The sequence below is a fragment of the Nannobrachium achirus genome (assembly GCF_963921795.1).
Source record: "Nannobrachium achirus genome assembly, chromosome: 2".
NCBI lineage: Eukaryota > Metazoa > Chordata > Actinopteri > Myctophiformes > Myctophidae > Nannobrachium > Nannobrachium achirus.
This window is the reverse complement of record NC_137811.1, coordinates 64,114,963-64,142,497: the sequence shown is the minus strand read 5'-3', so window position 1 is coordinate 64,142,497 and position 27,535 is coordinate 64,114,963. Positions and strand designations below refer to the sequence as shown.

Sequence of the window (27,535 nt, the reverse complement as noted above, 5' to 3'; positions counted from 1 at the left end):
CATTCCAAATTAAAAATAGAATTCATCATCAAGAGATCCTGAGTCTCTGTGGCTGTAAAGGGTACTCCACATTAATAGTTCTAATTAATAGCTTCCTCTTGAGCTGTATTTGGTTATTTGATGATAATAATAATAAGGACACGTTCAAGTACCGGTATATCTGTATAAAGTCAACCCCCCCATTTCCTGAAAAGTTAATATTTTGGACATACAGTAAGTAGTTGGTTTCTGCCCGACAGCAGATATATAAAGGCTTATATTTCACTTCTCAATACACTCAGTGGACAATAGACACAAGATGATAATTAATATTTATTACTGTTAAGCCCCAGGAGGGTCCAGGGGAAAAACCTGCCTAAAATGTATGCCCAAATTGGAACTGTTGTGGACACAAAACTACCATGATTGTGGCTACTCTTGACTCACCAAATGTCAGCTAACCCCTGAAAATTCACAAATGCAGTGTAAAACATCACATTTCTCTCACCAAACTGTCCTGCTGTGATCATTTACCAAGGAAAAGATGATTGAAAAAGACCTCCGCGTATGGAAAGTTTGCCTTTTGAATAGTGAATGAGCCTCAAGACCTCATTGAAAACACATATAGTGAATAGAGAAATTGTTCACCAAGGTGTCGTCAATTGATAGGCAAAATTGTATGAATATATTCCAAACTATGTAAACTCTACAGATGTTTTAGTGAGAGTAGTGCTGTAATATTAGTAATGTTAGGGTGAAAATGATAAAAACGAGTAACAATAAGTAGTAATAATACTGTAATATGAGTAATGTATGGATGGCAGCTGATTACTATGCTGTAGGACCACTGTACCAATAATCAACAAAGAAATTGTAGTTTGATTTGGTGTCTATTGATTTATTGACATTTATTGACAGCTGTTCAGAGGTGAACAACTTTTGCCCCCGCCGGCGGGGGCAATGGGGTTGAACAGATCATCCAAATAGAGCTTCTACCTCTATTTTGACCTCATCTTCTAACTGTACTTTGTAGCTTGCTGGGGCGACACGTTGGAATTGACTGACGGGAGCAGACCAGACACCACGCAACAATGAGCTTCCTCAGTAATATCGTGAACAGCATCCCAGTCGTCGGGCACGCCAAAGGAGCTGTTCATCATTATAATGGAAATTGTGAAGAGACGAACAAAGCCTACCAGGCTGCCAACAAAACCACATCGTATGCTGTTGGCGCGGGGTTTGGAAGCAGAGTAGGCGGTGCTATGGGAGCAGCAACAATAAGTCATCAAGGACGATGGTACACGAAAGAAGAAGAATTTATAAAAAGAGAAGGCGGATCCGAGCACTCAAAAAATAAAAAGGAGGGGAACGGACGTAAAAGCAGTGTACTTTATTTCAAGACATAATAAAAGCCGACATGTTTCGACCCTCTCGGGGTCTTCATCAGGGCCTATATGCCCTGATGAAGACCCCGAGAGGGTCGAAACATGTCGGCTTTTATTATGTCTTGAAATAAAGTACACTGCTTTTACGTCCGTTCCCCTCCTTTTTATTTTTTGAGTGCTCGGATCCGCCTTCTCTTTTTTCAAGTTTTATCCCACTGATCCTGGTAGCACCCGCCACACATTTTTAACTTTGCTGGTACCTCCTGAGCACCTAGTTTTTCTTGTTCTCTGAAGAAGAATTTATGTTGTGTCTGAGCCTGTGAACGACATTATGAACGATTTTACAGTATGTAGGCCTAAAGAATGAGATGGTCCTGTCCAAGGTAGAAGGTAGAAGGTGTGACCATTGATTAGGAATATATGATGATGCATGCCACTGATGATTAATGTTGTTTCGGGGAGGATATTACCTTTGACTTTCAATATACTTGGTTGATTTTCCTGAACAAATAAGTGATAGGTGATATTGACGATTATGATTTTACAATTTCTTTCTTTTATCATTATTATTCTTTCCTTCTTGAAAATATACTTTAATGCTTGTTGAAGAACATGAGTGTTTTCCCCAATCATTAATTTGACCTGTTTGTCATGCATCAATAATTTGCCCTTTTGCCTTATTTTAACTGCTTTGTTTTTACACAACTGAAGAATACAATTGTTTAATAAAGTTCTTATTAATAGTACTGTTAGTAGTCCTGAGTGTATCTCTATTGATAGACCTACTCAACACCTACTCAACACCATAGACTGTAAAAAGATTTGGACTGTGGTAACGACCCATTAGTTTCTATCAGAGCAAAAATGCAGCATTTCTTCCTCTTGGTCTGGGTGTCGCCATCATTGATTTAATGCGAACAGAGGAATGCTATTGGCTGCCAACGGTCACATGCCACCGCAGGGATACATGCATGGGAATTGTCTTGAGCATGCCGAAAATAAAGCACACGAAGAAGAATCATCACAAGCCTATGATCACAAGCCCCTCCTACAGCATACCCTGCTTTAACATGAATTATAACATAAATTGGACCATATTTTCACAAAACGCATTTCATGGTGATTGAAACGAGGCTTTAAACTAGCAACAGGAACCATAACGTATTCATGAAAATGTTTATTAAGGTAAGAAAATCTAATGTAAAAGTTCGGGGGAATAGTGGAATGGAATGGAACATGTTGCTTCTGCTGCCAAAACAGCGCAACAAGCGGCCTGCTCAACACACATAATCTATAATCTATAATGGTGACGTCACCGAGAATGCTGCTTCCCGATTGGCTTTGAAGTTGACCGTAATGAAATAATGGCCGGACTTGGAACAATAGTCTGGTTGGCCTACTGGCAACCACACTAAATTGAACAGAAATATCTTACCTACTCACGAAAACAAAATACAGAGGCTTCCCCTCCTAACCGAAAACCAATACCAAACAATATAATAACCAAAAGAAAACAGCTCCCCCTTTAGCTGAGAACAATAGGCTAGGGATTGTGTGCTGGTCGGCGGCTATAGCCGAGCTACTAGAGAACACAGTCGCGTTAGTCGCTCATGTTTAATCAAGTGTTTCTCAGATCTCACATTAGACTACATAGTATCTGTTCAGATTCACATGCACTTGGAACTTGGGAGTCCGGAAGGAACGGGTTCGCTGTCACCGGCTCACTTACAGCCTTTTAAAGTTGCCGCTGTCCTCTGGGCACCAACCCGGACCGGCTGCTACTGGCACTCCCCTCCTATAATCATCTAATCAAACTCCCATATGCACATCTCCGCACACACGCACACGCAGACACACGCACACGCAGACACACAAAGGAGAGAGCATTTACCCCAAGGCATAATTCATATTCACAACCTTCATAATCCTAATACCAATGAGGGACCAGCATTCTTGGTGACGTCACCATCAACAAGTGCGATCTGATATAAATAAGCAGGTGCAAGTTGGCACCATGACAATGTTCCAATTAACTTGCCCACCCACATACAACCAGAGAGCACCAAACAGCACCGGTCGCAATACCTGTGGCCATACATGGCCACAAGTGCACAAGAGCCAAGTTGGCACCTCGACAGAGTGCAGTCTAGTTGTGGCACAATTTGCTCTGGCAGGCCGCACCTGGCCAGCGGGTCGCCTATATACATGTAGATCCCTGATGCCATCAATATGACGTCATAGACTGGCCTACTACAAGTATACTATGACAATGGGTTTTGCAGTACTCTCTACATAGACTTCTCTACATATGGTAACGGCTCGTGACGTCACAACACGCTAAGAATGATCTGTATATAGAGCCCCACGACCTCACAGCTTACATACCGACAAAGGATTGAAGATACAGTAAGAGGGAAAGGAGTCGTATGTTTTTCTACTGGTGTTGATTAAAGAATCGATTTCTCAGACTTAATGGCGGATCCGAACTATGGTGGCTGTGAGGGGCCAAATTCCATGTTTGTGAAGTTGGTCTCTTCAGATGGCCATGACTTTATTGTGAAAAGAGAACATGCCTTCATGTCCGCGACCATCCAAGCCACACTGAGTGGGCCTGGAGAGATTGCAGCGGATGCAACCAATGAAGTGCAATTGAGGGAGATCCCCTCTCATATCCTCTCTAGGGTCTGCATGTTCTTCTCCTACAAGGTCCGGTACGCCAACCAGCAAGGCGACGATGCCCCGGAAGCTCCTGAATTTGTCATTGACGAAGACATCGCACTTGAGTTGCTCCAGGCCTCAAACATGTTGGATTGTTAGAAAAGACGAAGAGATAAACTAGAAAGGCGCTGAAATATGTCCAGCTGATGTGGACTTTTTGTTATATTTTTATTCGAATGTAATGTTTTATTTGGACTATTATTTGTTGTATTTTTTAGAGGAGAGGGAACCTTCTTATGTCTTGTAAAAACCAAAGGTTAGATTATTTTGCGCTACGGACGCTTCATATCCAGATCATTTCATACACTTAAGAGAAAAGCACAAAGAAGACGGCACCACTGTCTGTATGTTGCACTTCATATACAGTCAATGAACTTACAGTTGGTAAACGAGAAACTGTTTCATTATCATATCAAGCACCAGGTAGACACAACAGTGAATCAAGCAACGCTTCAGGATTATCATTCGCCAAAGGGAAGCACAGCAACTTCACTCTGTAGTAAGACGGTGTCAAGTTCCAAAAAGAACAGATCTACAAGTCATTGCATCGCAATGCAATGCATTAATAGGCATGTTGAGTTATCCTAGAAATCAGTTCTCCGCCTTTCACCCTATATACTTTGTCGTACAACAAATGCAACATGGTGAGCTCACAGATTGGCTATCTTTGTTATATTTGAAAATCATTTTAGATTATTTTTTGCTGGGATTCCAATATTTAATGTGGTTAAACATTTAGTTTGGTGAAAAAAATGTCATGTTTATGATGACTACTGAGAGCACCATAGTTGCCAGACCCATGAAATGGGTAGGCCTACATAAGCAAATGTCTGTCCGGGTTTTCTATATAAAGGGTATATATGATGATGACATGATGATGACATGCCTACAAAAGGCATGATGTCATAAATGATGATGACAGACAGGGGGTCTGGCACAACCAGGTTGACCTGGTCTAGTTTTTTTTCCACATGGAGCTTGCATTCATGTTTGATTTATTTCACGTTTTATATATTATTATGACTTTAATTTATGATGGAAGTGAATGGCACTAAGGTGACTGTCACAGACTGGCCACATGAAGTCTGTGATCAACATGAAGCCACACACTGTTATTGGACCCTGTCTTGTTTTTAAGGGCCGGGCAGCATGCTAGGCAGTAGTATAGGCCTGTGCTGCAGACAGTCCTTGTGTGGCAGAGAGTCTCGCAGGCCCAGCCTGAAGCCTCAAAGAGTCTAGGATCTCCCCCAGGCCAGATAGATGTCTCTTTGATCTAGTGGGTAAGATGTTAGACTCTCACACGGGAGGCCTGGGTTCGAAGCCCAACCGTTATACTTGTATCCTTCTTTTTTCTTCCAGTCAGGAAATCTGCCTTTCCATGAGATTAAACAAAACTTGGCACAGGTCCAGTCCTATGTCAAAATGTCCTAAACTGTCATCGTGGAATAATAGTTCTAATGGTGGTGCTACAGCAACCCTCCAACGTTTTTTGCTCTCACCCTAATCTATCCCCAACTACAAAGACTGCAGGGGTTAATTGATACATTTTTTCCTTTCTTGACTTCCCAAATATGCCATACATGTACTGTACAACGTGTGTAACTATTCCAAAAATATGACCATGTTATACAATGAAATGCCGTTATATGGGACCTGTCTCCGCATTCATATAATCTGCCTGTAAACAAAGATTTTCTTGTGTTTTGTATAACCTGTCAGACTGAGTTGGTAAATATTAAAGTGAGATGATGTCTGAAAAGTAAACTTTAATTCAAATTATGTTCATCCTACAAAGACAATACAGTAAAATCATATTTCTACGGTACTTAATCTGTTTTTTAATAGTGATTTATAAATATTATATTCCACTCAAATTGTGAAGATAAATTGAGCCCAGATAGTATTTGCAGGTAGGCGTGAAAGCAAACACTATATTATCTCCTCAGATTCAAAGGGTTTTATTTGTCTCACAGGTACAAGCCAAGAAATGCTACTCTGTCATCTCATGCTCTGTCCTGACCTCACTCTTGAACAATACTTGAACTCTTTCATCTGGGGTAAGGCCTGTCCATACTCTCTCCTAAACCGAACTTTTCATCGGAAAGGTTCAACTACAAAATGATGTCACTCGCAACTTCTGAAAAGCATTACCCCGAATTAGAGTTTGGAAAGCTGCACGTCAGTAAGTTGGAACTCTCCGACGAAAAGTTCGATTTCGGAGAGAGTATGGACTGGCCTCCATTCCCTACCTGGAGTGGGAAGCAGGAAACAGGGCACTGGTAAAACTGCATATCACCTGTGCAGTGGATATGTGAGGATTTGTACCTAAACTTTAATGGCAAGGGTTAGGGTTATAGTCCACTTGCCAGAATCTGAACCCTGGCATATTGAGTACACCAATGTTTTATGTTATAAATGTTGAGTAAGGGTCCCCAGCATGTAGAAACTGCCGGATGCTAACTTGCATATGTTGAGCAATTTTCATAATTTGCATAATTCAATTTATTTAGCATAATCCCCCATAATAATGGATAATATGTCAAAAACCGATTGGCCGATTTGAACAATATTGGAGTGGTTTTGGGGGTTATTGAGGATGCTGAATCCATTTCTGACATTTTCTAAATTCAAAATGGCCGTTTTAAACTGGAAATGGCCATATACCAACTGGAAAATCAACAAAAAGTATCAAAATAACCCCACTTTAAGTTGATATAAGGCCATTTCCGGTTTAAAACGGCCATTTTGAATTTAGAAAATGGATTCAGCATCCTCAATAACCCCCAAAACCACTCTAATATTGTTCAAATCGGCCAATCAGTTTTTGACATACCGGTATTATCCATTATTATGGGGGATTATGCTAAATAAATCGAATTGTGCAAATTATGAAAATTGCTCAACATATGCAAGTTAGCATCCGGCAGTTTCTACATGCTGGGGACCCATACTCAGCATTTCTAACATAAAACATTGGTGTACTCAATATGTCCGGGTTCACAATGGGGCTCTATGGGCTGACAAGTAGACTATTAGGGTTGGGGTTAGGGTTTTCCATTCTGGACCTGGGAACAATGTGGTGCATCTGGATGTTGTTCACCACTAAACAGCTGTTCTTCTACTGCACAAAATGTTTGCTGTCTTTTCGTGCACCAGGAGACAAGGTCCTCATCCCATGCCCCAAAGCAGACCGCTCGCCCCGGCGCCATTCAACTCGAGCAGAACATTGGGTAACACTGTTCACAAAATAATTGTTCACTAATGTCAAAAAACTATAGGCCTAAATTACGTCTGTGATTCTCAAAGTGCAATATAATCTTGAAGTGTATCATATCAATAGAAATACGGCTCGCAAAAACTCAAATACTGAGGGATTGAATGGGTCGCTCTTCCTCTCTCTCCAGACTCATTTCCCATTGGAAATGCATTGCTTAGAGTTAAATATGTCAAAAACTACAAAAGATTTCATTTGGGTGTTATTATGTATATCAGGTCGCTCTTGTTGGTGGCCCTGCCTTTGTACAGTACTTGTTGTACCGTATGACTGACGTCTTATGGCCACATGAAGTCATGGAAACACATGACAGCATCATGTTATGGTGACGTAAACAACACGTCACAAATTACCCATACATTTAGCGGCCCCCGACCCCACTGACAACACACCCAGAGCCATAAGCAAAGTAGAATCTCTCTTAATAATATATTGATAATTTACCAACAGATTTCCCAGACGTAATGGAAGGTGTTGTAGAGACTCCCTATGGTGGCTGTGAGGGGCCAGAATCCATGTATGTGAAGTTGACCTCTTCGGATGGCCATGAATTTATCGTGAAGAAAGATTATGCCTTCCTCTCTGCCACCATCAAAGCCATGCTGAGTGGGCCAGGCGAGGTCCCAGACGACGAGGTCAATGAAGTGAACTTGAAGGAGATCCCCTCTCATATCCTGTCCAGGGTCTGCATGTTCTTCTACTACAAGAAGCGCTACTCCAACCAGGTCGGCGATGCCCCGGAAGCTCCTGAATTTGTCATTGCAAAGGAGGTTGCGCTGGACCTGCTCATGGCCTCAAACTTCCTGGATTGTTAAACGAAATGAGGAGAACGTCTACGGGCTACAGTATATCTCTGCTGTTGGACAGAAACCAGCTCACTCCAAAATGTAAAATCTTCTGGAAATGAAAAAACAAAACGAAAGCTCAAGAGGAATTAAGGAGGTTTTTATTTTTTACATCATTGATAAGAACAGCTGAATGAACCTCCAAACTCACAATGAGGTTGCCAGTCAAATGTCTGTGTTGCCTGGAGTTAGCAAAACCAGCTAACTCCACCCCGAGTTAGCTGGTTTAGCAGTACGTTTGAGGATCCAATGGAGTTGGCTGGTTTTGTCAGAAGCGCTTTTTATACTTTTGATTGGTTCGATGTTTCTTTGAACCAACACGGACGTAAAATAAAAGCAATGAAGCAGAGAGGGAGGAGATACAGTATGTTTCCCCACGTTATCATGGGTTAATGGAGGTGAAGAAGAGGAGGAAAGGAGGAAGAGGACGAAGAAGGTGGTGGAGGCCCCACCACATGGACCTATAGGCAGTGTGGGGAGGGCCTGAATCAAAACAGCAACACGGGTAAGGCTCGTTCTAGTAAAGGAGCACTTGTTTTCGGTGGAGACAACGGAGGCGTGCCGTCTCAAGCGGACTTGATCCACGTGAGACACCACCGAGCAAAAGCGAGCAAGTCGCCGTTTAGAGCGTTGCGAAGTCCGCGTGAGATGGCTCAGTGGCGTGAGAAGTTGTAAACCAGGGGGCCAGAATAGTAAACCTCGTCCCCCCGACTTTCAGCACCTCCACACGGTCTAAGTGAACACAGCGGAGCGCTCCCTACCTCTTTTTCAGCCGCGGGCGGGTCTTGCCGTACTCATGTTGCTGTTTTGATACACGCGTGGGGAGGGAAGCAGGAAGAAGCAGATGTCAACCGTTTAATGAATGGGAAACCTCCCTCACAGCGTGGACAAATGAGCTCAGGGTTCTATGAGTAATTTGAGTCCTACTAGAGATCATTGTCAAGAATGGTGGGGTTGCACACAGTTTTTTTTTCTGATAATTTTTTTTTTCTTTGCCCATTTAGTCATTATGCCGCAAGTCACCCATGCGTAATAGTCCCCCATCATGAGGGGAATTGACTCAAAGAACTAGAAAAGCAGTTCCTGCAGAAACTGCGTGGGCTCTCTGAAAACATGCACAAATTATATTATGTACAGTAGAAAATGTACACATCCCTGAATTTCAATTTGGCTCAAGCCCAAGCAGAAATATAAATGGTAAGACGGAATTCATTTCCCAGTGGATTCCTCGCTGTGTGTGTGTGTGTGTGTGTGTCTTTTCAAAAAGTTAAGAAAGTATAAAAATCTGTAAAAAGAAAAGTATATAATCAATAATTACTGCGTAAAGCTGAAGTTTGAACTAAATTTCTAGCACAAAGAATGTGGAAGTAGTATAGATGCCAAAAAAAAGCGGTGGAATAATTAAAGAATTACAAAAACAGCTGGTCAGTGGGGCCCGGGGAACTCCAGGGACCTTGAGGGGGTTCTGAGGGGGTTCCGAGGGGGCCCAGCAAAATGTGTTAATAAAGCATCACAATCAGTTTAACCACTTTAACCCTACATTTGAAAATAGCCGATATACAAGCTCACATATTGTTTTGTGATGCTTGAATAATAAAGACTTTGAACCGCACCGAATATCTTCATATGGGGGTCTGAGGCCGTATACATATGCTGTATTATTTTGGCGGTCCTTGATATGAAAAAGATTACTGATGATTACTAGTGTAGACCAGTGATTCTAAAACTTCTCTTCATATCAAGGACCCCCGTTTACCTTCATTTAGGCTAGTTTTGGCCATGTACCCCCATAACTCCTCTGAGAGAGTAGAAATGCAGACTCTCAGAGTTACCAATCATTTAGCAGGAGACCCTCTGGAACCCTCTCACTCAATCCATCCACAGACCCCACTTTGAGAACCACTGGTGTAGACTGCGCTCTCCGAACCCGGTGGGGATTGGCAAAAAAATAACTTGAGCTTTTTCCTGGAAAACCAGGACCAAGATCAAAGACTAAATGCATTATTTTCCTCCTCTTCTTGATTTTCTCTCTTCAACCCATGATTAGATTATGGGCTTCCATATTCAACTTAATTATGCCTTCATCAATATGAATTATAGGGGGACTATAAAAAAATCATACCTAGTGTGAAGTGAGCGGTGACTTAATGTCGTGCAAAGCTTGGCCAATGTGACCCTGGGTGTAAAACAAACTTTGAGCGATTTGTGCCAAGATGTAGGCCAAATGTAGGCCACGCTTCAGAGCCCAGACAAAGCCAGATGTTGGAGTTTAGCTCCTTCCAGGATCACCGCTCAAAAAAGAAAATGCTAGAAGCTGTGTTCTTCCGAGCACAGGTAAGGTAGGTAATTGTGGCCTCCTGGTGGCGCTATAATAGGCCAAAGTGAAAATGGTGCCATGTCTTCTTCGGCCTTTGACGGAAATCTGACGCTGCATTCATGATTTGAGGCATTTTGTTCCAAAAATGTGTTTTGCGAAAGTCAACCTGTTTCTCGAACTAGTGGGAAATGTGCGTGCAAAGTTTCACGGAAATTGCACGCAACATTCATGATTTTCAAGCATTGTGTTCAAAACGGACCAATCCTGCCAGCCTTGGAAGGGTGTTAGCCAATTAGAATGGAATATTATATGTCCGATATTTCATATCATGAAATATTGGACAGATCTGTCTTGATCAGGAGATCCATCTTGATTAGGGAGAGCGCGGTCTAAACCAGTGGTTCTCAAAGTGAGGTCCGCGGATGGATTGAGTGAGAGGGTTCCAGGGGGTCTCCCTGCTAAATGATTGGTTACTCTGAGAGTCTGCATTTCTACTCTCTCAGATAGATAGATAGATAGATAGATAGATAGATAGATAGATAGATAGATAGATAGATAGATAGATAGATAGATAGATAGATAGATAGATAGATAGATAGATAGATAGATAGATAGATAGATAGATAGATAGATAGATAGATAGATAGATAGATAGATAGATAGATAGATAGATAGATAGATAGATAGATAAACAAAACTTTGAATCCAATTGGTCTGAAGGCACTTTGCATTGCTTCTCAAAATCCAACAATCCTACATCCTTGTTGTGAGAGGTTGAAGTAGGAAATGCTGACTAACAGGGCTCTGGAGGATTATTAGCAGAAAACATGGCACAAGGTGACACATTATCAGAAAGTGTTTAACAACTTTGACCATATTTTATACTTTGGCTTTTCAAAAATAGCCAAATCAATGATTGCGATGCTGTGTTATCTACCCCGGGTCCAGGGACCAGACTTTGGGAACCAATAGATCACTTAGTTATTTAAAATAATTTGTCTACTGATGTCAACAAACTGTAACTTAAGACTTCAGTTGTTCTTAGGATCTTGATGTGTATCTCAAATCTATGTACGTCTATCTGTCTGTCTGTGTGTCTGTTTTTGAGCAGTGGTCACACAGTCTCCATAGCGTGGCCGTCAGGCCGTGTGTATCCGTGTCTGTCTGTATGTAGCCAGGCATGCAATACCTTTGAGTGACCAGAGAGGTGCTGTAGAGCAGCCTTGAAATGTACAAGCATGCACACACACACACACACACACACACACACACACACACACACACACACACACACACACACACACACACACACACACACACACACACACACACACACACACACACACACACACACACACACACACACACACACACACACACACACACACACACACACACACACACACACACACACACACACACACACACACACACACACACAGCCTTGAAATGAATGGACACCACCGCTCCATTAACGCTGGTGTGATTTTCTGCATACAGCTATTTATCCATTCTATAAATAGGCGATATGGTATAACATACTGGTCTCGCCTTTCAGCGAGCCCACAAGTAAAGTTTCCCCAGGACTACAGTGTGTTGCCCTGTTAGGCAACCACACTAACTAGAAAGGTGCAATTCTGGGAAATTCTAAGTGTGGTTGCACTGACACGAGCCGCGGCCCGCGAGGAATCCACTGAGAATGAATTCCGTCCCATATGAAGAAGAACGAATATGTGGTAAGCCATTTGCACACTTAATTCCTACAGTAATTCATGGGCTATAGTGCAAAGTTCTGTTCTTGATTAATTCTGTCTTGCCATTTATATTATATTGTGATGTCACATTATATATCGTATGTATATTGTCCATTATATTCAGAAAGGGGATGGAAAATTGACTTTTGGGGTAACAGAAAAGGTTACAAAAAAACATCCATTGAACTCAATGGGTGAAAAAAAAAGGTTAACAAAAAACAGGTTTGCTTTAGCTGGCATAAAAGTTGTCGGACCTACAGTAGAACAATAGTGTGTTGCCAATAGCAACCACACTAATAAACCAATATTCATGCATCAATGTTGATAGTGTTGAGGCAAGAAATATTCACCATAGATACGTCAGGTGACTGAGGTCATAGCCTGGCCACATGAAGTCTGAGATCACATGAAGCCACGGAATTGTTTTATCACTTTCCATATCGATAGACGATACTTTATGGAAGCACATGACACCATAATGTTATGGTGACGTAAACAACACGTCACACATGACCTGTTCATGTATAAACTTCACCTCAGAGCCATAAGACCGACAACAGACTCAAAGCGATAAGCAAAGTAGTATCTCTCTTAGTAGCGTTAGTTTACAAACAGATTTCTCAGACCTATAATGGACGGCGTTGTAGAGAAACCCTATGGCGGCTGTGAGGGGCCAGAAGCCATGTATGTGAAGTTGATCTCTTCAGATGGCCACGAATTTGTTGTGAAGAAAGAACACGCATTCATCTCTGCCACCATCAAGGCCATGCTAAGTGGGCCAGGTGAGTTTGCAGAGAATGAAACCAATGAAGTGAACTTGAAGGAGATCCCCTCTCATATCCTGTCTAGGGTCTGCATGTTCTTCTCCTACAAGAAGCGTTACTCCAACCAGGTCGGCGATGCCCCGGAAGCTCCTGAATTTGACATTGCCAAGGAAATCGCACTGGACCTGCTCATGGCTTCAAACTTCTTGGATTGTTAAAAAGGTGAAGATAAATTAAACATGTATTTTTTTTAAACATTAATTTCGCACCTTGCTTTCCGTTTTCATTTAAGAATTTCATCATTTTAATATAAACAGATATGTCAGCCTGCGCCAATTACCCCAGAGAGTGACAAATATCATCACCCATACAACGTGCCACCCGTCCATGACAAATATCATCAGCTCGATCATCTTTAATATTTGTCGGGTAGAATAGACCAAGTTGGGAATAAGACGAACTAATTGACAAAGTAGTGTAAATGTACCGGTACTTGATTATTATTTAATTCTTTATTACACAGACTAAGGAAGGGAAGTGGGTCAGTAGTGAGTGTGAGGAGGAAATCTAAACAGGGAGAGGTAGAGGACACTCATCATTAACGTTTTTTTGGTTCTTTGAGCATTGAGATTTTAGTGTTCATCATCATTTAGTTTGGGAAGTACCCTACCTTTAACCCCCTCTTTTTGTTTCTCTTTTTTTTTTTACCACCTTTTCTTTCTTTTTCACATTTTTTTTACAGCATAGCCGTAGAGGATCTGTGTGCGTGTTTGTGTGTGTCTGTTCCAGAGCTAATCTGGCAAACCACTGGACAGATCAGCACCATATTTTGTATGCACGCTGACAGTATGCCACAGACATACCTCCACAACTTTTTTTTACACACGTTTTATACTTTTAGAAATATTTAACTTGATTTTACTTTAATAATACAATAATGTTACATGGAAGACAACGGGGTCATCGCGCTGAAACCTTGCCTATTTTGGAGTCATGTCAGATATAGACAATGCCTTGTAGTTAGAGTGTCCGCCCTGAGACTGGGAGGTCGGGTTTGTTCCCAGGCTATGGGTTGTACTTATACATGACCTGCAAGGCCTACTTACTTACTTATTGGTAAGCACTGGTGACAACTTAGTCCAAGGTCCACATTGGAGCCACACTGTTTCGGCGATCTTGTGGATCCTGAGATCGACAATTTGATTTTTTCCCCCCCAATTGGTCGTTCCATTAGTCGTTATCCAATGGGTCCAGAACCACATGGCCCATCGGTCAGGGAAATAGTGAGGCAGCTTGATCTACCGGACATGACGCTAGTATGCAGCAAGGAACTTTGTTGAGTATCAAGCAGGCAGGCATTGGGTGCCATTTGTATTGTCTTTGGTATATGACTCGACTGGGGAACCCTAGGAAATCGATCAGAAACTCCTGCCGGCCCACCAGGCCAGTGAAGAGGGAAACATCCCTTACAGTATGGACAATAGGCTGAGAACCTTGAACTATTTAGTGGGGTCGTGGAGCTCAATATTGCAATATTGTGAGGAAAATAAGATATCGTTTATTTTATATACTGTACAAAAATTGTAATGATTTATATGACTTAGTTTTTTTTCACCTTTTTTAATGGTGCATTTTATATAGCGCCCATTCACACATTCATACACCGATGATGGCGGAGCAAGGCACCAACCTGCTCACCGGGAGCAACTAGGGGTTCAGTTTTGCTCAAGGACTCTTCGACACTAACTCTTGGGGAGCCCGGGATCGGACTGGGAACCCTTTGGGAACCCTCCGTGTTCTAAGGCGGCAACTCTTCCCCTGAGCCACTGCCAGCTTTTCGTCTCCGCCTGACCATATATTTTTTTATATTAATCCTACAGATTTTGTCAGAATTTCCTATTATTATCATGATTGGTAAACACTGGCCTCCAAAGTTAGCTGGAGTGGTTGGTCTGTTTTGAACAAAATGCCCCATATTATATAATGAATGCAGCGTGTGATTACTGTGAAACGTACACGCGCACATCAGGTCAAAGAAGATATGGCAACCTAAAGTTTTCATATCCTCATGGTGTTGCTATAACATGCCGGTTTAAGTTTGTACCTATAACTGCACTGATTGTGTGAACTGTTGCACACACACTCCTAGAGGCCTCTGCCCTGCATCTTTCAACTTTGCCTTTCTGAGCAGTGCTCCATCTTTCTTTGTCCGGGACGTGAAGCTTGGCCTACATCTGGCCTAAAGTGTTTTTGTATGCCCAGGGTCACATTGTTTATTTATAATAATGATAATAATAATATAATGAAACAGTGTGGGCTCGCTGCTCTTTCATTGGCTAAAGGCCCTGCCGTAGTACCGGTATATAAAGATTTGGGAGAACATACTGGAGCCAATCAGATGTGATATCAAGGTATCGTGATGTCTGATTGAGTGATGAGAAACTCCGACAAGTTCTTCAATGGGAAAACCAGGCTTAGAGGAAAAAATCTACCCAATGTGAAGTGAGTGGTCGTCGTGCTTGCATAACATCTTCAGACTAGGATTTGAGTCTAGGATGTACAGGCTATGCTACACACACACGTTTTGCTATGGCAAAACGCTGAGGAAAAAGGCTACAGACATACGACATATGACATCACTAGACAAACATGATGCTACGTACACACATTTTGCTATGATAAAACGCTGAGGAAAAAGGCTACAGACACACGCACAGCCACTTATAGGAGCGGTTTGTACCGCTCAAAAGGTTACATCAAATGATGAGAAAGCTAGACAAGAACTATAGTGTGGTTACCCTGCGGGGCGACCACACTAACTACAGTCTGACCGTATATGCCTTGATATTATGATCTCACTGCTGTGGTTGCCAATCAGTCAGATAGAGGGGAAAGGATGACATCACGATATCAAGGTATCGTGATGTCTGATTGGGTGAAGGGTTACAGCAGATGATGAGCCACACTAATAATAATGGAAGACAACAGTGCTGAAACCATCAATCATCCAAACCGTAAACTAGAAAAGCAGTTCCTGCAGAAACTGCGTGGGCTCGCTGAAAACATGCACAAAGTATATTATGTACAGTATGTACACATCCCTCCTCAGACGGACTTTAGATTCTGCTCAAGCCTGCAAGCAGTTAAGATTTTTTTCTTTTTTTTTCATTTTATTTCATTTTTCAAAAAGTATAAAGAATTGAAAAGAGAAAATAATAACTGTGTAAAGCTGAACAGGTTGAATTTTGACATTTCTGATATGATCTCAAAGGCTGGTGACACATCCGAGATCCACATTCGAGTCACGCTGTTTATGAGGCCATGTTTCACTTGATTTCCCATTCTCTCTCCATTTAGTTGTTATGAATGTTAGAAACCCCCGGCTTCCTCCCAGGTTCATAAGGTCCCAGACCAGTGTGAGGTAAACAGGACTGTTTGTGGGAAACACCCCTCACAGCATGCATGGACAAGGCTATTCTGTACAGAAATGCTGTGAATTATAATTGTAATAATAAAAGTGTGACTGAGTCTAAAGTGAAACTGAGCGGTATTATATTGTGTAGCCTACTTACTTACTTAGTTCCTCCCGTTCCTTTTGGAACATTGGGCGACCCTGACGACCCTTCTCGACTCCCATCTCACTTAGGTCTTCCTTTAATTGCAATTAATACAATTATTATTCCTATTGAGACAAAAATTAAAATCATAGAGGAGAATCCACTGGGAAATGAATTGTCTTACTGCTTGGGCTTGAGCTGAACTGAAAGTCCGTCTGAGGAGGGATGTGTACATTTTCTACTGTACATAATATACTTCGTGCATGTTTTCAGTGAGCCCATGCAGTTTCAGCAGGAACTGCTTTTCTAGTTTTAATAAGTGCTTTGTGCCAAGATGTTAGGCCTGGACAAAGCCAGATGTTGGAGATTATAGCTCCCTCCAGGAGCACTGCTCAAAAATTATCAGCTGTCATCAAGAGATGTATGTTCTCAGTCTGTTTGTAATATTCATTTATATATATATTTCAAAAAGGGAAAACGATCTGCAATAGTGATAATTGCGACCGTTAGGGAGCAGTTTACTATGAAAACCTCCACCGGCCGTCCGTCCGTCCGTCCGTCCGTCACGTTTTGTGACCATCAACAAACGTCACACGGCACCTTTGTTGATGTTTAAATCGAAGAGTCTTGGTCAAATACTTCTGTTGGTTTCTGCACTGATCATTTATACAATTCAGCTGTGTTTGCTCGTGTCATCATGATGAGGTCATAAATCAGCCATGCCCAAATATAGATTTTACGGGTTTACATGCTTACTCAGTTATTCGTTATGTGAAAGTCCTATGACGTCTATGATATCTGACATCATCATACATACATTCCCTTTTATGCCCATAAATGGAGATCCCCTCTGTAGAACCAGCCACTGACATCACTGTAATGTCAGGGGAACCAAATCCCTTTTATGCCCATATATGGAGATCCCTGTGATGCCAGGGGAACCAAATCCCTTTTATGCCCATATATGGAGATATGGAGATCCTCGTGTTGCCAGGGTAACCAAATCCATTTTATGCCCATATATGGAGATCCCTGTGATGCCAGGGGAACCAAATCCCTTTTACGCCCATATATGGAGATCCCTTATGTCATCAATATTAAGCCCATATCTGTGAATATCTTTGGGTACCAGATGTCTCCATATATGGTTAAATGGTCCGATATACATCACTGGCCAGAAGACCAAGAAATGGTGCAACCTCGCCCTTTGCTTTTCTCCCTTAGGCATCTTACTGGTGGAGATAAGCGACCAACGGTCGCTTATCTCCCGATTAGGGAGTCTTACTGGTCTAATACTTGAAGTGATCTTGTAAGCTCCTGCAGAAACTGCGTGGGCTAGCTGAAAACACACAAAAAGTACATTATGTACAGTAGAAAATGTACACAATTTACTCGCTCACTTCACACTGGGTATGATTTCTTTTTATTGTCTTTGCCAAGCCGGATGGGTGAAGGCCGAAGACTTTGAAGCAAAAAATGTGTATAGAGAATAGTACAAGTAATAATAATATATGCTTAATGCTGAACAAGTTGAAGTTTGAACGCAATTTCTAGCACAAAGAATGTGGAAGTAGTAGGATGCCCAAAAAAGTGGCGGAATAAAGAATATAGATTGGGGATAACTAGTGCGTTCCCATTGGAGTGAGCCCACAATAATAATCATAAAAAATAAAAATAAATTGTCCAAGATTAGTTGACTATACTGCCAACTAGTGGTTATAGTAGTCGACTATTCGGTTAGTTGAAACCCCTAGTGTGGTGTGAGTACGTGTGTGTGTGCGTACATGCAAGTATGCGTGCCTACATGCATGTGTGTGCATTGGTGTGAGCGTGCCATCATTTGTCCTGCATCAGAGCGGTGACGTTGACGTTCCATGCGACGGCGCGCCGGTCGAAGCCGCAGGTGAACAGGTTGGCGTTGCCGCAGGGCCCCGAGCTCTCCTCGCTCCAGGCGGCACAGCAGACCATGCGGCGGTGGCCGGTACTCCCGCCGCGGGGCAGCCTGGCCAGCCGTGCCCCGCCCAGCTCAAACAGCCGTACCTGGCGGTTGTCGTGCGGCAGCGCCATGACCCTCCGGCCCGCCCACACGCCAATCCTGTTGATGGGCGAGTCGGTGTGCACCGTGGCGACGGGCGACCGCATGCTCCTCAGGTCCCACACCGCAGCCGTGCGGTCGTCGCTCCCGGACACGACCGCGTTGTCGTCGCCGCCGCCCGTCACCGAGAAAGTGGCCGACGTCACAGCGCCGCCGTGTCCCTGGAAGACGTGGACCGAGTGGACGCACGGCTCCCGGAAGTCCCACAGGCGGAATGTGGCGTCGCGAGACGCGGTGAGCGCCAGCAGCTGGCCGCCGGGGTGGCAGCAGCAGTGCGTCAGCTCCCGCTCGTGCCCGGCCAGCGCGTGGACCAGCTGGCTGCTCTCCGCCTCATAGAGGCGGGCTGTGAGGTCCCAGGAGGCCGTCAGTGCCTGCCGGCCTCCCGCCAGCCAGTCGGCGGCGATCACCACGCCCCGGTGGCCACTCAGTGTCGCGGCTGCCACGCGGACAGTGGGCACTGCGGCTGCGGCCTCCCCATCCCCCGTCTCCCCCTCATCTCTGTCCGACGCATCCCTGTCGTCGGCGTCGGCGCACGGAGGAGCAGTGTCCGGCGCGGGGGCCGTCGTCTGCAGTGCAGCGTAGCGCCAGACGTGTGCCGTGCCGTCGCCCGAGGCCGTGAGCGCCAGCTGCTCCGCGGCGTCGGGGTGGAATTGGATGGAGTTGACCGAGCCGGCGTGGCCAGTGTACTTAAGCAGGCACCTCCCCGTCTCAGCACTCCACAGCATGGCCGAGTGGTCGGCGGACGCCGTGCCCAGGAGCAACGGCAGCTTCCGCGTGACGGCCAGGTCCCAGATGCCGTCCCTGTGGCCCACGTACTCCCTGACCGGCTGGCACGCCGCCCTGGAGCCGCTGCCACCGCCACTGGCTTTGAAGCTAGACGCGATCCTGCTGGTGGAGGCCTTGTACGTGGTCCTCAGCCTCTGAGACAGGTGGCTGCTGGTGCCGTGGCCGGCTTTGGTCTTCGGAGCCCCCTTCGCGGCGGGGTCTCCTCCTCCTCCTCCGCCTTCGGCACTCTGCCCGTCCCCCGCCGGCGACGCCAGTCGCTCGTTCAGGGCGTCGACCTCCCGCCGCAGCTCCAAGTTCTCGGCGTAGAGGTTCTCGAAGCCGTGTTGGATCTGGCCGAACAGATCCAGGAGGCTGCTCCTCAGGGCCGGGGGAAGCCTGGACGACTCCTGGCCCGCCAGCGTGGCTCTTCTGTGGGCCACGACGCGCAGCCTCTCCTCGCCACCCGCCGGAGCGCCGGACCGACAGGCTGTGGAGCCGGTGCTTCTGCTGGGGAGGACGGGCGACCGGGGCAACGCTGCTGCTTCCTGTTACCTCCAAGGGCATGTCCTCCTCTCTCGACTTCCACTCGCCTCACCTGCCCGAGATCTGAAAGTGTACTGGTAGATCTGTTCGGTTCTTTTCTTCCGTAAAAGGTGATAAAATATCTGAGTTCTATGATCTGATGGCTCAGCTCAAAGCCTGGGTGGGAGTGTACGGCTCAATGGTGCGACGGCGTGGTGATCCACAGTCGACAGAAGTTCACAACCTTTCTATTCGAAAAACATATTACATCATAAAGGATAGGCATGATGAAGGCGCTGAGTTATCCGATTAGAGCTCTCCGCTCGCTTCACAACCTGGTGTGTAACCTTATTTATGAGTTAATTTCATTAAAGTCACGCGAAGCCTGGCCAATTTGACCCTGGGTGGACAACAAACTTTTAGTACTTTGTGCCAGGATGTAGGCCAGATGTAGGCCACGCTTCAGAGCCCGGACACTGTTTTTTTGGCATTTGACATTTTATTGGGCCAGGAATCTTTTCTGGGCCCGGACAAAGCCAGATGGTGGAGCTTAGGGCAAAGGGTGATGTCATAATATTGAGGCATATAAAAGGGCCACGTAGCGTCGTAGCCAATCAGATGGGGATATGTCAGAAAGTTTGAGGATTGGTGGAATGGTGAGCTTCACATGACATTTCATCCAATCGGATTATTATGAATGGGCTTATCTCCTAATTCCATGATGACATCATCACGTGACATCATAATTATCTAAAACAGGCGAAGCAGGCGCAAACCTTTAGTCTAAATAAAAGCTCCTAATAGTGTCAAAAAGGTTTCTTGGGATATAATGGACGGTCTTATAGAGACTCCCTATGGTGGCTGTGAGGGGCCAGATTCCATGTATGTGAAGTTGATCTCTTCAGATGGACACGAATTTGTTGTGAAAAAAGATCACGCCTTTCTCTCTGCCACCATCGAAGACATAATGAGTGGCCCATGCGAGGTCGCAGAGGATGAAGTCAATGAAGTGAACTTGAAGGATATCCCCTCTCATATCCTGTCTAGGGTCTGCATGTTCATGTACTACAAGAAGCACTACTCCAACCAGGTCGGCGGTGCCCCAGAAGCTCCTGAATTTGTGATTTCCAAGAAAGTCGTACTGGGCATGATGATTGCTTCAGACTTCTTACAACTGTGAGTTTGATCCAAACGCACAGCAAGGAGGAGGCAGTAGAAGGTTAAAGCCTACCTGGGCGTGTTTATTAACCATGTCAATTGCACAAGGGGGGCAAAAAGGGAGTGGAAAGGTGAGGATCTGGCACAGAGCTTTGTGCTGGCCAGGTACTTGTAGAGTCAGGAGGTGATTGCAGACTCAGCCCAGGTGTGGAGATTGGCAACGGAAGACATGTGCGCAGATGACTGGAACTCAGAGGTATGCAGTGGTGTGCTGTTCCACGAGAGGCCAGGACGTAACAGTTACGCCCTCCAAGGATCGCCACCTGACGATTTACGGGGATGTCGGGGTGCGCCTGACGTCGGCAACGGCCCTCCGGAGGGGAGGGAACCCATAAGGGATTGGCCCAAAAACCCAGAGTGGGAGAAACTATGCCCCCTGGCATCCGTGGAGAGGACACCTTGGAACGGAGAATGGTACAGGAGTGAAGAGTGTGCGCTGAGGCGGCACAATACAAACAGAGCCTGTGTAGGCTGTGGGCGACGCTCACGCTCAGCTGGAGATAAGTGGCCCCTGAGAGTCACACAGATTCGGCCCAGTTGCATGGAGTCCTCCTCTGTGGAACTGGAGAAGGCAGATGATTTTCGCTCGGGCCAAGTGAGACTGGTGGGGACTGAAGAAATGGGCTTGGAAGCAACGTAATGCTTGGACGCCCTGTCGCGGCTTACGTTCACGGTGTCGCTTGTCAATGGAAATGGCGAGAGAGATGGGACAGAGTAGTGGGTCTCTAAGAGCATCTGCTAAATCCCGGAGGAAGCGCTGAAAAGTGCAGGCTCGTTCCAATCACAACAGGCAGCGATGATGCAGAACTCAGTGGCGTAATCTGCTACTGAGCAGGAGCCCTGCTGGAGAGTAGAGAGAGCTGTGTCGGCTTCCTGCCCCTGATTTCGTGGTCAAACACAGCCTTGAAACAAGTCCTTGTAGTTCTGCATGTAGGCAGGTGAACAGGCTAAGAGCTCTGATAAACTGGGCAAGCTAGTCTGCAACGAGTGGAAATGTGAGGATCTGGCATGGAGCTGTGTGCTGGCCAGGTACTTGTAGAGTCAGGAGTTGATTGCAGACTCAGCCCAGGTGTGGACATTGGCAACGGAAGACAAGTGCGCAGATGACTGGAACGCAGAGGTCTGTAGTGAGCACACCACTGCAGACCTCTGAGTGCCACAAGAGGGTGCCACAGCACAATGTGAAGGCCAGGACGTAACAAAACTTCTTGGATTGTTAAAAAGATGAAAATGAAACACACCATTTCATTTTGCACCTGGCTTTCTGTTATCATTTTAAACATGTCAGGGTCCACCAGCTACCCCAGAAGGTGAAATGTTGTTACCCCATAAATTAACTCTCCCTTTGTTTAGTTTATAAAAGATCATGGCAGAAGAGAAGAAGAAAATAATTGATAATGGAAATGCACTGTCATGGTTACTACCTCAGACAAAATGGAGGTATGGGAGTAGGAGAATGAAGGTCGAAGGAAGAAGGAAAGAAAGAGGAGGACATGGTGACAGGGGAGAACAAGCAGAGCTGAAGAGGGCTTTTAGGGAAGACATGTAGATAACAAAGAGAACATGCTGTTGAGGCAAAAGCTAGCAATGAAGAGAGGAGAAATTGGTGGATGTGGGGGAGGACATCCTGGGCAACCCCTGTCCTGAAACAAGGACTATCAGAAACTTGGAAGCCCACCACATAATAGGGGAGAGGAGATTTGAATCGCCATTTGATCATTAGGCCAATTTCCCCATGTAAGTATTTTCAGACTAGTCAATGTCATAGGGGGAATTGGCAAAACATAAATCAAAGCATATAACAAATAACAAATTGTTTCTACAAAAAGGGTAAAAGAAATCAAAGATGTTTGACGTCATAGACCACATGAGATGAGATCACGCCCTGGAGACTTAAGATATAATATATATATATTAGGGCTGGGATGCGATTAAAAATTGTAATCTAATTAATTACAGGCTCTGTGATTAATTAATCGCAATTAATCGCATTTTAATCGCACATCGATATTTGACCTGAGAAGCTTTTTTTTTCAAGTAAAACACATTTTGTTGTACGAGTGAATCAATGAGTGAGTTTTTTTAATCTAAATTTCGCATCCACTGGGCCAAGCAAAGCGCTCTGATCGGCTACTTCTCCCTTTGCGTTTGTTGTCTCTTCTTGGTTGGTGCATCGCTATGATCAGTATGCCTGAAACTGAAGGTTATGTGGTGTAAAAACTAAGTGCGATTAAAATGAGTAAATTTTTTTAATCGCGTTAATTTTCTGTAATTAATTAATCGCAATTAATCAGTTAAAGTCCTAGCCTTAATATATATATATATATGTCACGTTTTTTTTTGCGTCTCAGAGAATTAGAGAAACGGAGCGCTTGCCGTGCCGCACAGGGCGGAACAAGCGGTCGCCACAACAACGTCCTCCAGGCGGAGCCACTCGATTGTCCACGACATTGCAAGCGGCGCGAAGGCCAGCGGACCTTGGTCCTGCTCTTCGCCCCCGAGCGCCGCAGGCGCGAGTGGCCGCGAAGAGCGGGCCAGGGAGAGTTACGAAGCCGTGGTGAATGCAATCGTTATATTTATGCCCAGGCCGTAAGGCCTGGGCAAGCCCACGATAAACGCCCTGTCCAAGTGACTACAATGGAGCTAATGGCTAAGCTAGGCTAGGCTAGGCTAGGCTAGGCTAGTAAATAAAGAAAGAGAGTCGCAAACGAGTGACGTCAGCGCCTTCACTATTGAATGGCTGCGTCGCCATCTGGTGGTGATTAGTGTGTGGTGAACTACAAAACGAGCGCTCTTACCACAGTCTCCCTGAGTTACCCAAAATGACTGTAACATATATATATATATTCTTTTTTTTTCTTTCTTTTTGCATTCCTAAGAAGAGAATATATATATATATATTACAATAAATGTAACTCCATTGATTCAAATTTACTATAATCAAGGAATGTGAAAAATACAAAAAGATATTAGAAATCATTAGAAAAAAAAAAAGTAATTTGGGGGGTGAACTACTACTTTAAGCTTAAAGCTGCAAACTGTCAGTTTTATGTCCATTCTATCCCTCTCCCAACTGAAAGGTACAGTAGCGGCCGTCTATATTATTATTTCTTAATAGAAGGGAAACCACAGCCAACTTCTGAAGACATTTTATTCATATCCACTTAAACCTCAGCATCCGTATTGTGGGGTGAACTTATGCATAAAATAGATCGGCTATTTTCAGTGAATGTATGTGGAGCAAAAGATAAAGCCTGGAGGGACTCAAACGTAAAGTTTACGTTTATACTTTAAACAAAGTATATGTATATTTAAAGGGATATTTCACTTTAAAAAAAAAAAATGGTCATTTTATCTAGTTAGTCTAATCAGGCTTTTGGGAACACCCCAGACACGTTTTAAGTTGCTTGAGTCAGTATTTAGATATTTGATAATAATTTGATCATAATTTGATCAGACACGCCCCCTTCCTATACAAACACATTGTAACTTAAAACTCTATTTTAACCATGATAGATTAATACAAAACACACATTCTTGGTTCTGGTGACTCCTAATACGTGTGCTGCCTGTGTTTCTTCAATTATTTTTTTCATTTATTTGTTATAATTATTATTAATTATTTATTATATTATTATATCAATACAATAAAAAGTAATTGAAATAACACATAGGAGGGCAGTATGAGACACCAGAACCAAGGACGGGTGTTTTTGATGAATCTATCATGGTTAAAATGGAGTTTGAAGTTACAGTGGGTTAGTATAAAATGAATATTAAATATCTAAATACCGAATCAAGCAACTTAAAAACTGTCTGGGGTTCTCCCAAATGCCTGATTAGACGATAAAATTAGCAAAAGTTTTTATTTTTTGGTGAATTATTCCTTTAAGTGGTTAAGATAACAGTAAGTACCAGATTGTAGCCTTAACTCCAACAGTGGCCAACACCAGAAGACTGTGGTGGTGTACTGTATGTGTGAAGAGGCAGAACATTGCTACATAAGAGATTTCTATTAATTCAACAATACAGTGACACTCAAGAGTCATTTATACTTCACTGTGTTATACCACAAAAACCAAGTATTTTCAACCGAATGCTTGAATAAAGTAAAAAAATTAAAAAATAAAGAAGAGAGAGAAAAAAAGGCCTTATGAATGTAATACAAGGGTACGGTCACACCGATGTTGAATTCTACCTGTGAGGGCGCATTCTGCCAATGCTTTTCAATGGGAAAGGAGGAGTGGTTTCTTGCCATTCTCGGATTTCTGGAAATATATGCTCCGTTCCCATTGAAAATAGCATAGAATTTAACTTGTGTGTGACCACACCCTAAATGTAAATGTATGTGGTACAATATAGGATTTGGGCTTTAAAGAGGTGGTGCCATGTACATACAACCTCATGACTGCTCTGTTGGAAATCACAACGGTTCCTTTTTAACAATGTGCAATATGTTTTTTTTTCATGCTTCCAGCAGGGTCTGCTTATGTTTATTCTAATTGTCCCCAAGTCATCTGTTTAACAGAGTTTGAACACATGCTGTTTGCTACTGAAGCATGTTTTGACAGAAATCAACACAGGAGATCTGGTCTCTTCCTAAATAACAGTAAACTCACAGGTTAGTCTGTCAATCAGTCTGATCTGATCTGACCTCATGCTCCAAATACTGAACACAAAGAAAAGAGAAAAAACAAAACAGCAGCATTGCATGTACCTTTATACCCCATCCCCTTCTATTACAATATAATAATAATAATAATAATATCGATATTCATATATAACTCATTTACTGTCCCAACCCGAGAATCCATAGAAAAAGCCGTTGGTCCTTCCAGGCTGCCCCCGTCCGAGAAACCAGAGAATTTTATTTTGTTTATAAAAATAATCCAAAATCGGATCGCCGCGCTCCACATCTCCTATGCTGGTAACCGGAACCGGATCTGCATTTTTTGGGGGGCAGAACAACCCATTTCCTGCTCCATTTACATTACTTCATGCTCCGAGCTCAGCAATGGTAGCATGGATTAAGATAGCCTCTTTTGTAATCGAGAACGGACCGCAGTGAGCACGCAAATCATGCACGATCTGTGCACCATCGTGCACGATGGACACGCCCACTCTAAAAGGTACGAAAATCGCGTCAGGCAACCCGCGAAAGTTGCAGTTTTTTCTTGGCAGTAAATGAGTTTATCATAATATTGATATAATTATTATTATTAATAATAATAATAGTAATAAATTGAGTGAACCATTCCAGTTCGCTAGCTGTTACAATGGAAGAACCGCTCCAGAGTAAAACCTCTATCAGCTCCCAAACTGAGCAGATATTCTCAAGCTCACTGAAGCATTCTAGTGTTGTGACCTGGCTTTGGACACCAACAGAGAGTGGTTGGGTCCTTTTGTCTCGCCCCGGACTCAGCCTCTCTGCCCAAGGACCTCCTCTTTCGTCTGGATCGGCTGCCGTAAGCCTCTGGTCCAGTTCTGTTTAGTGTCCGGCTGGGTTATATGACTGCTGGGTTCTGGATAGGACCGGACGGGGTCTACTGTCTGTCTTCGTCATTTGGGCGATGAGAGTGTTCTGAACCTCAGTCAGGACAGGAACCGTTCTGGAGCGGTTCCTCCTGTTCCCTTTCCAACTCTGTCTTGATTGTAAGGCGTTCTGACGGGTCCTGGTCCTGGGTACTGTCTGGGCTGTGCTTCCCGGTATGCTCTGCGCTCTGTTCTGGCTCTGGCTCTTCTTTTACTGGTGCTGTCGAAGAGGATTCCTCCGTTTTAATTTGTAAGCCTAAGAACAGGAAACCAGGAGGGGTCAGAGTTGTTGTTATTTTTATTTCTGACTTTACTGTATTTGATAGCACAGTAGAGAGAGACAGTAAACGGGCAGACGGGGATTGACATGCAGCAAAAGGGCCACCGGGCTTGGGAATCGAACCCGGGACACGCTATCGGTCATCGTTTTGTTTTTGTCCGTTTCCACAGTGAGTGGATTTCAGTATAGTTTCAATTAGGGTTGTTCGATTAATCGATTTTTAATCGTAACCCGTTTTTTTTCCTTTGGACGATTTAAAAAAATGGAAATCGTAAAATCGATTTTCACTTTAATTAGGGAAATTCTTACTCATTGGAGCCTTGCACGCGCAAAAAGTACACAGCCCCGTCCTCCTAAAGCAGGACGACAAGGTCCGACACCAAATTAATACTACTTTCTATCTGATGTGTAATTTCTTTGATGCGCGTATAGCGCACGTCAGACTGAGCACAGTTCACCACCGCACTGCGCTCACTCGCGATGGTTCAAGCAGCAAACAGAACAAAACGCTGCTGAGCTGTTAAACTTAC

General features: G+C 43.9%; 6 protein-coding genes across 9 annotated transcripts in view; 4 read left to right on the top strand and 2 right to left on the bottom strand.

Annotated features, from left to right (window-relative positions):
• Nucleotides 1-3,836: 3,836 nt before the first annotated feature.
• LOC308299669 (elongin-C-like) lies at nt 3,837-4,181 on the top strand (the record flags this gene model as incomplete). The annotated part of the gene is made up of 1 exon (XM_080743460.1): nt 3,837-4,181. The coding sequence occupies one exon, from the start codon at nt 3,837-3,839 to the stop codon at nt 4,179-4,181; it is 345 nt and encodes a 114-aa protein (XP_080599586.1).
• Nucleotides 4,182-7,871: 3,690 nt separating this feature from the next.
• LOC308303541 (elongin-C-like) lies at nt 7,872-8,171 on the top strand (the record flags this gene model as incomplete). Its single annotated transcript, XM_080747930.1, has 1 exon — nt 7,872-8,171. One exon carries the CDS (start codon nt 7,872-7,874, stop codon nt 8,169-8,171), a length of 300 nt encoding a protein of 99 aa, XP_080604056.1.
• Nucleotides 8,172-12,903: 4,732 nt separating this feature from the next.
• LOC308305531 (elongin-C-like) lies at nt 12,904-13,254 on the top strand (the record flags this gene model as incomplete). Its single annotated transcript, XM_080750335.1, has 1 exon — nt 12,904-13,254. The coding sequence occupies one exon, from the start codon at nt 12,904-12,906 to the stop codon at nt 13,252-13,254; it is 351 nt and encodes a 116-aa protein (XP_080606461.1).
• Nucleotides 13,255-18,429: 5,175 nt separating this feature from the next.
• LOC308299658 (WD repeat-containing protein 37-like) lies at nt 18,430-20,248 on the bottom strand (the record flags this gene model as incomplete). The annotated part of the gene is made up of 2 exons (XM_080743450.1): nt 18,430-19,957; nt 20,244-20,248. 2 exons carry the CDS (start codon nt 20,246-20,248, stop codon nt 18,430-18,432), a joined length of 1,533 nt encoding a protein of 510 aa, XP_080599576.1.
• Nucleotides 20,249-20,804: 556 nt separating this feature from the next.
• On the top strand, nt 20,805-21,155 carry LOC308299647 (elongin-C-like; the record flags this gene model as incomplete). Its single annotated transcript, XM_080743439.1, has 1 exon — nt 20,805-21,155. One exon carries the CDS (start codon nt 20,805-20,807, stop codon nt 21,153-21,155), a length of 351 nt encoding a protein of 116 aa, XP_080599565.1.
• A 3,234-nt stretch (nt 21,156-24,389) lies between these two features.
• The window catches only part of adnp2a (ADNP homeobox 2a), a 28,144-nt gene continuing 24,998 nt past the window's right edge, over nt 24,390-27,535 (bottom strand). For 3 of the 4 annotated variants that reach the window (XM_080720565.1, XM_080720567.1, XM_080720566.1), the window contains one exon: nt 24,390-26,981. In XM_080720565.1, coding sequence (XP_080576691.1) covers nt 26,782-26,981 — 200 coding nt within the window. In that variant the 3' untranslated portion in view covers nt 24,390-26,781. The remainder of the gene's footprint in view (nt 26,982-27,535) is intronic. The other variant, XM_080720568.1, reaches the window with a different exon arrangement.